This window comes from Neolamprologus brichardi, chromosome 20 (genome assembly GCF_056152115.1).
Source record: "Neolamprologus brichardi isolate AB-2024 chromosome 20, ASM5615211v1, whole genome shotgun sequence".
In the NCBI taxonomy this organism is placed as follows: Eukaryota; Metazoa; Chordata; class Actinopteri; order Cichliformes; family Cichlidae; genus Neolamprologus; species Neolamprologus brichardi.
This window is the reverse complement of record NC_142123.1, coordinates 1350875-1365333: the sequence shown is the minus strand read 5'-3', so window position 1 is coordinate 1365333 and position 14459 is coordinate 1350875. Positions and strand designations below refer to the sequence as shown.

Here is a 14459-nt window from a genome sequence, read left to right as displayed (position 1 = left end):
GTTGAAGCAAATGTGTATTTCAGATGTGATCGTGTGTTTGTGGAAATGGTAGCTTTGATACCTGTGTGTGCTGGGAGATGGGAGCTCCATGCCCTTGCCGCTGCTGGGGGGCCTCAGCCCTTGCACTTTCCCTCCGTTCTCTGATGGGGTCTGAGCAGGACTTCCCTTCATTGACCCTCCCCCACACTCGGAGTCAGAAACCACAGCTTTAGCTTTGGCTCTCTCCTTCTCCTTCTCTCTGTCTGTTTGATTGACAGGACCGGGACTGGGGATCCCACGTCCTGGTTTACTCAGTCCTGCTCCAGAACTGTGCACAGAGCCCGGCTCTTTGAGCCTTGAGCCCTGTGATGCTGCGACGGAGGGTTTGATGAGTCCAGAGCCGGCGTCCATGGTGGTGCTCACTGGGCGCGCTGAGCTCGGCCGTGTTAAAGTCAGGGTGCTCGTTTTCGCGGGGCGGGGCAGAGAGCGGTACTGCAGAGACGTTCTGGCATTTGGAGACAGAAAACCACTCTGATCGCTGCTCGAAACATCGAGACTTGTCTTTCGTCCTCCGCCACCAGCACCTGGCTTCACAGGAATACCGGACGTTTTGGGAATTTTCCCCACAGTTGCAGAACCACTGGGTATGCCACTGCTAACTGCACTGGTTACACTGGGCGGACTTGAGTTGTTTGTGCTATTACTGGTAGCTGCTGTTGGTTTCTTGAAGCCAAAGTTTCCACCAGTGGAGGGCCTGACCAGGCCGGATGGAGGCTTACGCTGCTCAGCAGCTCCGGTGCCGTTTCGATGGTCTTTACCAGCATCAGAGGAGGAGCGCTGAAGACTGGAAGTCTTCACTGCTAAACGGGACTTATCCATGGGCTTCCCATCAGACTTCACTGTACCTAAAGCAGAAAAGAAAACTTGATGAGCAGCTTGAACAGAGTGAAGTAAAATGATGACTGAAACTAAGCGAGCCATATTAGGAGACAATATCTTATCTACACACCTACAATGTCTGACTGTCAGCTGATAAAAATAAATCCCTGTCTGAGCAAGGAGACAGTTTGTAGACCAGACTCACAGCCAGCTTAACCCGCACACATGTGCTCTTATCAGGCAGTTACTCCTCTTTTCCATCCTGATGAACTGAAAAAGTTTCCTTCTTCCAGCAAGTTTTTTTAAGCTTTCCAGTCAGTGAACAGTGACGTCACAGCAGTGGAGTGGCAAAATTAACATGTGCAGCATGGGTGCTGGAAAGTGGTGTTCATGTTCATGAAGCACGTCTGTAGGCACTAAACTGCATCAAACAGCCAACACGACTGAATTCCTCCCATGTTGGAGGCTCACTGGGGAAAGGTGAGGCAACTTAGAGAAACAGGGTTCCCCATTTGAACATGTGGCAAATTAAACGGACTTGTTTGGAAGTTATTAAGAGAATAAAAGTCTATTACACATGTGCACTGCATGCACCACCCACACAAGTCCACACTACCAACACTCTTAATGTGCATCTGATGGGAGTAGTTATGTGAGGTTTATATACAAGGCATTAACAGAGTCAAAGAACCGCTGTTGAATGAGACCTACCGGCATGCTGCCTGAGGACATCTGGAGACACTTAAGAGTATTTATAAACCCGCAAAAGACAGACACATAGGATCACACACACACACACACACACACACACACACACACACACCCACACACTTACTTGTAGTTCTTAGTGATGGGATCTTGCAGAAAGCACTGGGTTATTTCATATAAGTGAAAATTGGGTTTACATGTCAAATCAAAAGCTCAATCCTTTGTGTAACCGCATCGTAGCCTGATCCATGAACACTGGGCTGAAGAAACACAATGTTGGCATTGAGACACACCGACAAAACTCAGGCAATTGTATTAATTTTGACACAAATGAAGCCTGATTTACTGACACGGGCTTGTAGAGACCGTGGAGCTCGCGGCTTCACACGGTAAGCGCGTAGGTGGTGATGAATCACTACGTTTCTCAGCACAAGAGGCCAACATGTCTGAAGATATGAAGATGTGAGCACAACGCTCAAATTCAGAGCGACTGGCAGACAGAGAAACCTTTTTCAATGAAACATCAAAAAACTGGCTTCTCTGGCTCTTAGAGGAAAGTGGCTCCTTCTCTTCTTCTGCCACTTTGGTAAAGTGGAAACATCGTATCTATGCTGCGCTTGTTACGGAAACCCACCCTAATACTCTTATTTGTCAATAATACCAGCCTCCCGAGACCAGTGTTGGTCAAGTTACTTGAAAAAAGTAATCAGTAACTAATTACTGATTTCTTCCCCCAAAAAGTAATCCTGTTACTTTACTGATTACTTATTTTCAAAAGTAATTAATTACTTAGTTACTTTTAAAAACACGATTTACAACCTGAACAGGTGATAAAGTGATAGATCTTTCAGCCCAATTCTACTTTTTCTGCATAATCATCATACAAAATGTAATCAAATGGAAAAGTCTCTTTTTAAACTTGTTTTATTAGTTTTAATCTTTTAACTTTATGCATCAAGCAAACATTTAATTATCTGCAACATTCTCTGACTTGAAGAAATTAGTTTAACATTTAAACCTATTTTCTGCACATTCCAGCTCATAAAATAAAATATTTTTTGTGTTTACACTCAGTCTTTCAAATAGATGCAAGTAAAACACAGCAGAAAATAAATAAAGTCAAAGACTAGCGGTCCTGTTGCTCTATTTTCACCTGTAAAGCAGGAGTGGGGTAGGCGGAGGGTTACCCTGGTGCAGGTGTGCAGCGGTCAGTGGAAGAATCCGCGAGTTTCTCTGTGAGTTTCCCATTACGTCGTAGCTACTCGGTGCTTGTTTGGAAGTTTAGGGGTTTTTTTCGCTGTAAAAAGAAGTTTTCTTCCCACGCACAACGGACACTAATGTTTTTGTCACTTTTTATGGAATCAAACTCAAAGTAAGGTCAGTACTTCCACGCTTTAAACGCTGCACGTTCATACTCTCTCTGCACTCGATATATGATCCATTGTTGATCTGCACACAGCTGTTGTCACCAACGTCGCACTCGCTTACGTCACTGTCATGAGACATTCTCGCAAAAAAATTCACGGTTTTAGTAACGCAGTAACGCAGCGTTCCTACGGGAAAGTAACGGTAATCTAATTACCGTTTTTGCAATAGTAATCCCTTACTTTACTTGTTACTAGAAAAAAGTAATCGGATTACAGTAACGCATTACTGCCCATCACTGCCCAGGACTCACCACTTTTTTTTGCAAGACTTGAAAAATCTGCTGAAATCATCTCTCATCAATCGTAACACCGGGACCATGTGTGACCGTGTACATGCTGTTGTTAAGATACAGTATCAATGGTTATTTGTGTGCGTTAGAGGCAAATGTTAGCTGCACTTTGTCTCCTGTGACAGAGGAAAAAAGAAATACAACCTGTCCACAGCTCAGCGAGAACATAATGATGAACACTTGAAAATATGCAGTGTGCTCAGACTTTTAACAAAAGCTGACAAAAAACAGTTCACAAAATCATTATGCTCACTGTGAGATCCTGGTGCACCATAACTCACAAGGATAACAGAGAAGACGCCCTTTGTGAGCGAACCGAGGCTCCAGGGCTCCACTAATACGAGCTCACCTAATAAAGTCTTCATTTCTATATCAGTCATGCGGAGACAATTCACAAATTCATCTGTGAGCTTCACAGTTTCAACACACCGTATTCTTTTTAGAGATGACATCGTAAAGGAGATGTTTACTTTCTGAGAAGTCGCTCCTGCAAAAGCGCAAAATGAAAGAACGGAGCAAACAGAGCACGTGTGATGTTACGTCAGTTTTATGGATAACACGGGGAGGTCACTGACAAATTGTAAATTAGACCCTCTCTGAACTATTTGCTTACAACTGTCTCATAAAATTCTGGGTAAAATAATCAGCAGCTGACATGACAATTAAAATGATCATTAGCTGCTGTTTTATCTTCTGCACTTACTGAAAGTATGTGCTGTACACAGACACATGGAGGAGATAGAGAGAGTGTGGAAGTGCATCACACTGCTCATCCCAACATGCTGTCACTTCTTCAGAGTCACACACTCTGCGTCTCCTACAACTCCACAAAAATGCAGACGCATAACAAACGGGGCACGCACACCGTGACGCACAGCCCCCTGCTAACCTCAGCGATAGACTGCGTTCTGTGAATGATTGCTTCTCATGTGACTAAACCCTGGAGCTTCTCCGCACACCGACGAGCAACAACAAACTTTTTTTTTTCCAAATCTGTTTTTGTGATTTATGACAGCCTCACACTCGGTGGCGCATCGAGCAGCCGCGATAGCAGATTCATACTGCTGACATCAATAACAATAACAGCCTGGCACAAAGATCACAGGCGACTTCAACACACTTGTTTGGCATATCTGTCATTTCAACAGCTGGCAACGCAAACGCACCACCGTTCCACAGAAACAGGACTGTTTGCACAGACCCCTGGCTATCTGCACTGGCACATAACACTGCAACTAATATCCTGTTGTTTCGGTTGTCTTTATGTGTGTGTGTCTGCGTGTGTGTATGCGTGTGCATACATAAACAACACACAGATGGTGTGCCCAAAAGGCAGCTGCACAATCCCTACCATTGTGCTCTTTCTGTGTGTCAGCGAGTGTGTGTTAAGTGTGATGGGTGACAGTCTTTAAGGCTGAATCAAGTCATGGCTGCACTCACAGCACACATTATTAGAAGCACACATGCTCGTATAAAGGCCCTTATTTTAGCACTATAAATTATCTCTGTTCAACACAAAAATAACGCCTGGCTAGGAAGAAAAACACTGTTGGTCAGTGTGTGTTAGTCACTGGCTGGCAGGCAGCGAGGGTGTGGGTGGTGATGGGTGTTTGATACATGGCACCACTTTCTAAAGGCCCAGAGGGTGGGCTGCAGCTGTGGATGAAAGTGTGTGACAGAAACAGAGAGTGTGTCTGTGAGTGTGTGACTGCCAGAAAGAAAGGACTATTTAAAGACAGCCTGAGAGACGAGTCAGGTTAAGAAACCATTTCAAGTAAAACTATATGTTCTATATATACTTTTTGCCACTCACCTGCCACTTTTAGCCCGGTTTGAGACGTGTGTGTGATTGGGGAAGTGACTCCCACAGGTGGGTTTCTTCCCTTCTTCAACACATTTCCTTGACCCAGGGTTTGAGGTTTTCTCAGCTCACCCTTCCCACCTTCCGGCCCCTCCCCTTGCGGCCGGGTTTTTTTCCATTTATTAGCGGATTCGGACTTGAGGCTTCCTGTATCGTAGATGCTGCCGCCCTGGCTCTTGCGGCGGGGTTTGTTATCATCAGAGTCCCAGGACAGACCGCTCTCCACTAGAGATCTCTTCTCTGCATCTGTGCGCATCTAGAGTAGAGAAGAGACAGACATGCTTTGAGACACTGCGTCAAAAAAAGTCTGGATCGCCAGCACGTGCAGTCTGACCAACAGAACACGTACACAGCAATTACTTTCCCTATCTAGCAGGTTTGAGTCATTTGCGCTGCCAATTTTACGCCTCTGAGGCTCATCTATGAGTGTTTTGATCGTCTGAAAGCTGGTTTGGAAAAGAAATATATATATAAAAAACCCACATTTGCATCATGTCACCTTTTAAATATGAGAGACTTTTTCTTCCAGTGAGACAACAACATGCTTTTAAATGTAAAGACAGTAAAATGGAAAAATAGAGTAAAGATGCCTCACAAGCTAAATCTATTCAGAAAACTGCACATGGATAATTGGCCCCAATGCATGGCCTGTCTTGTTTTTTACATGTATCTACATGTAACTGTCATGTTTTTAGTTTTCAGACATGTACCACAGCCCTGCAGCTTTCTAGCAGTCAGACCTGATATTAAACTCACGGTTCTCTACCCTAAAGCCTGTGTGGTGTTCGTTTGAGCCTATGTGTAAAGAACTGATGATAGAAAAATCTGCTGTGTGTCGAATCATATCAAGCTACACTTTCACATTTTAACTATTATATGTGTTTTGGCAGTTTTTACATGTTTTTAGGTAGTTTTGGTGAACAATCTCTACTTTCAAGATTAGGCTTCAAACTTTCCTTTTTGCTAAAGCATATAGTTAGGGCTGGACCAGGTGACCCTGAATCCTCCCTTAGTTATGCTGCAATAGATGTAGGCTGCCGGGGGATTCCCATGATGCATTGAGTTTTTCTTTTCCAGTCACCTTTCTCACTCACTATGTGTTAACAGACCTCTCTGCATTGAATCATATCTGTTATTAACCTCTGTCTCTCTTCCACAGCATGTCTTTTATCCTGTCTTCCTTCTCTCACCCCAACCAATCACAGCAGATGGCCCCGCCCCTCCCTGAGCCTGGTTCTGCTGGAGGTTTCTTCCTGTTAAAAGGGAGTTTTTCCTTCCCACTGTCACCAAAGTGCTGCTCATAGGGGGTCATATGATTGTTGGGTTTTTCTCTGTATCTATGAAGCGCCTTGAGGCGACTTTTGTTGTGATTTGGCGCTATATAAATAAAATTGAATTCAATTGAATTGACAATGTAACATATAACACACGCCTGGAGGCAACTGTTGTTATGATTTGGTGCTATGTAATAAATATGCATAAAACTGAAGAGTAAGTTAAACATTAAACCCAAGTTGACACCAGTTTTAAAGAACCTTACTCCTTAACCTAGTCCTTCAGACTAAACTTCCTCTTGCAACTACTGTGAAAAATAGGCCTGGTACACTGGAGCGAAGGACCTCTTAAAAGGTGCATTACTGGTTGCAAAAAGGAGAAATGTGATGTTCAGACAGATCCACACACTCTGCCTCATCTTAAAGCCCTTTGAGCAGACAGTGCACAACTCTGTCAACCCAACGACATATGGATGTCTCGTCCTATTGTAAGCTCTGTTTAAAAACCTCAAAAGGAGAAGTGGACTGAGACGGCTGCAACAGAAACTGCTAAAAACAAAAACATATCTACACAAAGAAAGTAGACAACACTGTAACTATAACCAATAAGGAAGAATGTCAAACTAAAGGACACGTGGAAAACCGAGGTCTATTGTGTGTGAAGCTTTATGATGTTGACACAAAGACAACAGCACTTTTTACAGATTATTCTCCCGCTGCAGGAGGTCGCCAGTTGCACAACGGATTAGAAAGTGTGTTTGTGAGAGAGAGAGTGTGTTTGGGACATTGCACCTGATTCTCATGAGGACTCTCATGCTGAATTCCATTTTTTATTAAAACCAATAGACCCCATGGGCAGGTTTGCACGACACAAGGAGGAGCTCGGCCTGACTGTTTGTATATATACACGTGTGTGTCCTGTTTGAAAGACCTCGCTGATAAAACACTGTCATTTCCTCACACACATTCCTCGTTTATTGAAAGATGGGGTAGTGGGGGTGAGATACACATCTGGTCAGATAGCTGTGACCAAATGATTAACAGACAAACAGGCAGACAGGAGCATGCACAAATACACAAAGGCATGAGGAAAAACTGTATTAACTTGAGGTCTTGTTCCACCTCCACCTACATAAAATACAGCCCAACTCTGCACAGTCCTCTCACAAAAACGTCTCTTTGTGCCCCCTTTCCTAGATTATCTTTCTCTACCGCCCCCATGCCTCTGCTCAGGATGTTATACAATATGTAGGAGGGAGATGAGGGATGGATTTGCCTTTGTCTTTAAGGAAATTAAAAAGAACAGCAACAAACAAGGACAGGATGCAGTGATGGAGAGGAGACGGAGAAATGGGACACAAAGACCAAGAGAAACGCATCAGCTGAGAATGCAGAGACGGCACGGAGCATGTGCATTATACAATGTGGGGTGCATGACGATGGGTGATGGCTGGTTGCCATGGTAATGATGCCATGGGGTGTAATGGTTGCTATGACTCTTGCAATTAGGCGTGGAGGGAGGCGCCCCGGTTCTTCCGCCTCGCTGGCCCGGATGCAGGACTGCAGATGGCCCTGCTTGTATGTGTGTGTGTGTGCAGATGGCTTCGCTTTAGACCTGTCCTACAGTATATGGGTAAAGACAAAGCCTCTGCTCTCAGCATCCCTGCACTTTGGTTGCTATGGTTACGCCGATTCCCTCTGTCTCACTCGCTGTCTCGCTCCCTCTAAAAACCCACCACTTCAGTCACATAAACCACACTGCGGAGGTGTGACCTAAATCAGACACTCGGGGAACACACACACATGCACGCACACACTCACACACACACACACACACACACACACACACACACACAGAGTTGGAACCCGTATAGCTACAGATGGATCTTGACGAACTCAGCCAGGCTGTAAACAGGATTTTAAGCAGAGGTCATTGGTCCCAAATGCTTCCATCACCGCTATAAATTCGAAGGACTGCAGCAAACATACAGCATATAAATGCATAGCGTGAACAACCATGATCACTCTCAACAGTTGCTTCTACCTCCAAGCTGAATATACCACTGAACTAAGCCACAACTACAGAATCGGCTCAATCCAGTGGATTTAAGATTTTTAGAATACCTAAAATTATTACAGATTCGTTCACTAGCTAGTTGTTGGTTATCCTAGAACAAAGGAAACATTTAATAGGTTGTCTTTTTCCATCCAAACTGAATTTGACACTCCTCCACTAGTTGAACATGTTCCTAATGCATCTGAAAAATTCAGCTTTTAACAAGCGAGCACTTCTTAAGCTCAAACATTTCTGAAAATATACACATACATATATATATATACATATATATACATATATATATATATACATATATATATATGTATAATGAAAAGAGAGACACGCCATGGAGCAGTGCAGTGTGTTTGCAGCAAACTTTGATTGCTGCAGATGTGACAGATATTATGGGCGTGTGCAGAATAACTAATCAGGCTTTGTCTGTGATGCCAGGGTCCTGCTGCCTGCTCCGTGTGTGTGTGTGTGTGTGTGTGTGTGTGTGTGTGTGTCCTCTGTACACTGACAAAGTGTGTGCATTCAATACCTTTGTGGATTAACAGCTTAATCAATACTACTGTAATCAGTGCACGCACTTCTTATCCGTCTGTGTCAAACAGTTGCGCGTCTATTTCGTGTGCTGTGTTTGTGTGTCACTCACCACAATGCTTGAGTTTCTGCGGGAGCCAATGGGAGTGGTGGGAAGAGAGTTGAGAGTGGGACTTGTGTTAAACTCTTCAGAGCTCAGGTTGTCTGAACCGTCACTCAGTCCACTGCTGATGGAGCTGCTCTCATCCCAACTGAAAGACATCATGACAAGGAAAACATGTCAGCTAACATTCATGTGTAAAGTAATTCCTTCTTAAATGCTTAAAATAAAAAGAGAAGAGGATCTGGATTTCCTAGCGTACAGCAATAGTAAACAAAGTAATATAAAAACTGTGTTAAAGACAATATTTACAGACACTTTGAAAATAGCTCAAGTAAAGGATTCAATAGTTTTTACATAAAATAACCTTATGAAGCCACATTAATAACAGAGAAAAATGAACCCTGTATCTTCTAAATATATATAATAAACATCAATTTTGTAATGTTAAAACAGACGTGGTTTATTTCTGCTGTGTTGCACTTTAAAATATGCGTCACTTTTCTTTTTTACCACTAGTTGTCCTGACATTTTAGGTGACTTTCATTCTAAATGAGCACAGCTGCAGGCTGCTTGGCTGGTAAACAGTGTGATAAAGGAGCCCATCATTTAAAAACACCATCATCTGTGATCAAAGGTGTGATCATTTCATCATCGTCACAAAAGCTTTTCTTTATTAAGTGCAAGTCTGTGACTGTGCTACAATAACTAGGTTAAACGCTGCGCTCCTATTTTTGTTTCACAAATGTGGGCTGGTCTCCTTCACCTGGTCAGCCGGAGTTTAAGTCCCCGAGGCATCAAGCTCCACTTTTATCAAAGTGTCCTTGATCAAGATAGCAAACCATTCCAAGTCTGTGCGGTGGTTTACTCTCTGCCCTGTAGGGCCAATCATCATACATTCAACAGAAAGAAAGCAATCTGTGTCAGTTCACTGGTATCGCCTTGAATCCATTTATCGCATCAACTACCAAAGCTCCATCAGCTTGGTTACCACCTGAGGTTGGGCTCATTCAGCTCTGTGTCTCATAATTTGTCTTTTGATTAAATATTCAGAGCCACAGAAACCTTATTTAGAGCACTGTCTGCTCCAAATAACCAACTTTTGCACTGAAACATTTGGCGAACTGAAATCTGGAGCACTCGTCATCACATCATCTCAACCCACACACACAAAAATAGCACTGAAGAACATGCATGCACCCACAAGTGCATACAGGACCGCATCAGAAATATGAAGCCCCCTGTCAGAGATCTACTTCGCTGTCTCTTCCCCCAGTGAAAAGCCTTCCTGTGTGACACAGAGAGGCTGTGGGTGGTTCTTGCTTTATTTCGGTCTAATAAATAATGAAATCCACAAACATCCAACTTTAAAGTTATTTCAACTTCAGATAATGCTGACACTGAGTTTCACGTATGTGAGATACAATAGAATCGGCAGCTTAGAAATTCATGTGCTCGTATACATTAAGTAGGCCATGTTTAGGGAGTATGTGGGTTCGATTTTTCCTCTTATTAAGGTCAATAAGTAAGACTGATGTCATGTAATAATGTAAAACAAGTTAAGTGGGCAGTGATGGGCTAACAAGGACAATATAATGGGGTGCAGGGGGGGGGTGTAGGCAAAGGAAGCTGATCCTTCCAGTTGGGTGCCTGTATGGGTCACACTGTACCCTCAGGGAGATGGTGGTGGGGGTGAGAGGGAGTGGGGCAAAATGGAAAGCCCTCCCCGTCTGGCCCGTGGATATCTTGGATACAAAGAAAAGCAGATCAGATTTTCCAATGAGAGTAGCTGTCATGCTGCTGTCTATGCCACTGTAAGATTAAGGGCAAGTTTAAGAGTCAGACGCATCCAGAGATCTGACCGATACTTTGTGGCTCGATGGGAAACACAGCAAAACCAAAGCAAATGTTACTGTTAAGAAAACAGAAAGAAAAAACAACAATGCACTGATGGATTTTGGTGCATTTTCACATTTAAAAGCATTTTATGGCACTTATATGGTGCATTTCTAATTTTAGTATTTTAGAAGTATTCCACTTCACCTGTTCACACATATTCAAACAGCACTTCTATATTGCATCCACCCCCACAGACAACTGAGAATCACCAAATAATCTAACAACTCAGAACGTGGGAGGAGGCCGGGGAAAAGCATGCAGGCAGAAAACCAGCCTGAGAATCTGCTGTGCCACCCAGGACGTCTCATTTTGATTCAGATGTTATTTGAGATGAATTTGTACAGAGATTGTATATATTCTTCCTTTTTTTAAAATAATGATAAAAAAAGAAAACTTATTGGACTATCAAACTGCCAAATTTTGCACAAAAATTTGACAGGGAAACAACAATGTTGCACAACATTTTTTAAAAAAATGGAATAGTCTTCCAGATGTTAGCCACAGAGCTTTGCGCTCTCCTCGTCTTTTCCCTTTGTAACAATAAAAAAAAAACAAAAAAAAAAACAAGTTGTGGCCAAACCACGCTGTTGTACAAATTTCAACTCATCTGACAACAGAAAAGTTTTCCACTTAGCCACAGTCCATTTTGAAACAGCTTTGGCATTTGTGGATTGCACGGCAGACTGTATTGACAGTGATTTCTGGAAGTGCTCCTGAGGCCATACAGTGATTTTCAGCCCTGTCCCTTTCCTGCAGAGATTTCTCCAGATTCTCTGATTCTTTAATGATATTATGTAGATGAGATATTCAGTCTTCTGTAAGAACACACAGTTTATGGTAGACCCTTGGCCCATTTTTACTTCTGAGGAACTCTGCCTCTCTAAGATCTTTTTATACCCAGTCATGTTACTGACTTGTTGCCAATTAACTGCAAAATGTTCCTCCAGGAAATCAAGGTATTAAAAAAAGCTCACTGCTGAAACAAACATTTTTAGATACAGCTGTGGTTAACCATCTGTAGCTCTCGGGAAACGCTCGGCTGTCCTTCATATCTCGTTATTCGCTTCTGAGCTATTGGCTTGTCCACCAGCGCTTCACTGAAAGATAACACACATCTATGGTGAATAATTCAGACAGAAAACAGAACGAACACAGCCAGTGCTGGCTTTGGTGTCACTCAGCTGACAGATATGGAAATACAAACCCACAGAAAAGAGAGGCAAGGTCAGAGGTTAAACATTACCAAAAGCATTCATTAAATGCACTATATGCAGTGTAGAAGCAAATAAAATTTGAAGCTGACGATTTAATTTAAAAAAGAAGAAGTTTTATCTTGATTGTGGAAAGTTACAAGCTGTGCACTGCAAAGGTTAACTTCTGAAAAATGAAACTTTCAACTCTATAACGGGTATTAACAGAGACTCTCTACTGAAAGCTTTTCTTTAAGATGCCAAAAATAAAAGACCTACCTACCTATATCTATCTCTAGTTATAGATATGAAACATTGTTTTTATTTCCAAGTCAAAACTTCTAAGTAGCTACACCTCTCTCTCTTTTTAAAAGTTCAATGTAATGAAACCTGAACTGGAAAAGAGCGGTCTGAAATACAAAGACACTCCAGGAGAAGTGGGTAAAGTGCAGCGAGAAGAAAGAACTGAAAGGACACGTGTAAAAGAAAGGGCCTTTAGTGGAAAGAGAAGAGCTGTTAATGCTTAAAACTTCCTCAGCTTCTCAGGACACAATGCACTCAGTGAAGAGGATCATCTCACACTCATAATCTTTCCTCCCTCCGCCTTATCTTTGTACATTCACCATCAGCAGCTGCAGAGTGAGGGATAGTATTAGCACCCCCTTCATTTACATCAACACTTTTACAGATTAGTGCTTAGCGGGAAGCGCTGCTTTAGTCATGCCACTTCCCTGTAACAGCTCTTTATTTTAATTATCTGTTAACTACAGTTAACTATGTTCCTCTCACAAGCAAGGTAGCACTAGAAATGTTCAAATTTCCACCAATATGTAACAAATGATAACTCTTAGTATGCTTATATAAAACCGAATGAATGCACAGTGTCATAAAATGCAAAAATGGCGATTTCTCGCCTATTACGCTACAGAAATTTGGCTTTTTGTGACATCCAAACTGATCCCAGGCTTCAAGAACACAGCTGGTGGGAAGCACAGAAGTCAGGATATTGAAAAATGGTATCCTGCAACAGTAACACTGTGAGCAAAATGAATATCAATGCTGATTCAATTTAGGCTGCAATAAATGTCTATTAAGTTGAGTTGTGCTTGATTAAGCTCCTTCTTCACCTCCACCTGACAATTTGTGTCATGTGCAAGCCAAAGCAACGGGCAGCGTAAAGAATACATCACATGGACACGCTGTGCACGTCCTCTCCAGCCAGCTGTGGTTTCCTGCTGTACTCACCCTGACAGGAGAAGCCACAGTGAGGCACTCTGCAGCCTGTGGTCTGTCCAGAGAAATGTTCTCATCTTCTGTAAAGCGAGAACTTTTCAAGCATTTACAGTCATTTAAATGGTTTGGATATTTCTCTGTCATGTGCTGCATAAATAAAAGTCATGGTGGTCACTGTAAACAACATCCTCCTTTCACAGAAACATGATTTCTTTGTGTCTCGTATTCTGCATAGATGACCGGCACACCCACACAAACACTGAGCCTCACAAGCTATCAAGAGAATAGCTGAATAGTTGCTGCTGAGTTAAATAGCCAGCTTTTATTAAGAGGCTTCTGCATCCCCCTCCCCCCTCCCACGCACACACCCATCCTTGAACCCCTCTATTCAGACTATGGAGCTAATTGCTCTCATCTCTATGTGAATGGTCTTTTTTGCTGCTCCTTATAAGAGCTTTGCACTCTCTTCCCCTGGTCTCATCTCCTGTCCCACTGATTTGTCCTCTTGAGTGAGAGGAGGAGGAAAAAAAGTCAGTGAGACAAATGTAGCAGGTCAAGTAAGAAAAATACCCTGTAGAGACAAAGCAGCTCTGGCTGTTTTTAAGAGCAGTGCTTGCTGGGAGTTGAAGTCCCGACAGAGCCAACAGAAATGGTACGATGTTAAGGTTTTCATCTCGATTAGGGCTGCCACAAACGATTATTTTGATAGTCGACTAGTCACCAATTATTTTTGCGATTAGTCGACTAATCAGATCATCATCCATTGGACATAAAACCTACAGCTTATTGCACCAGCAGCATCTGCTCTTACATAACTATCATTAGCTTAAAGCTTTAAGTGTTTAAGGTATGTGCTAACTAAAAATAAAGACAAGATGATAGTTTATTAAATTTTAATGACATTTGCAGATTGTTTCGGTGAAGTTTAATAAACTCCTTGCTATCTAAAATATAACAGGACACTGGAGTAAATTCTCGAGCATCTCACACTTCTGATAATCAGTTGTCTGCTTGACGGTT

General features: G+C 42.6%; 1 protein-coding gene across 6 annotated transcripts in view; it reads right to left on the bottom strand.

Annotated features, from left to right (window-relative positions):
• The window catches only part of nav1a (neuron navigator 1a), an 88051-nt gene that overhangs the window by 12758 nt on the left and 60834 nt on the right, over positions 1-14459 (bottom strand). For all 6 annotated transcript variants that reach the window (XM_087834247.1, XM_087834248.1, XM_087834249.1 and 3 more), the window contains 3 exons: positions 9130-9268; positions 5097-5400; positions 62-884 (listed from right to left, as the gene is read on the bottom strand). In XM_087834247.1, the coding sequence (XP_087690373.1) occupies positions 62-884; positions 5097-5400; positions 9130-9268 (1266 nt within the window). The remainder of the gene's footprint in view (positions 1-61; positions 885-5096; positions 5401-9129; positions 9269-14459) is intronic.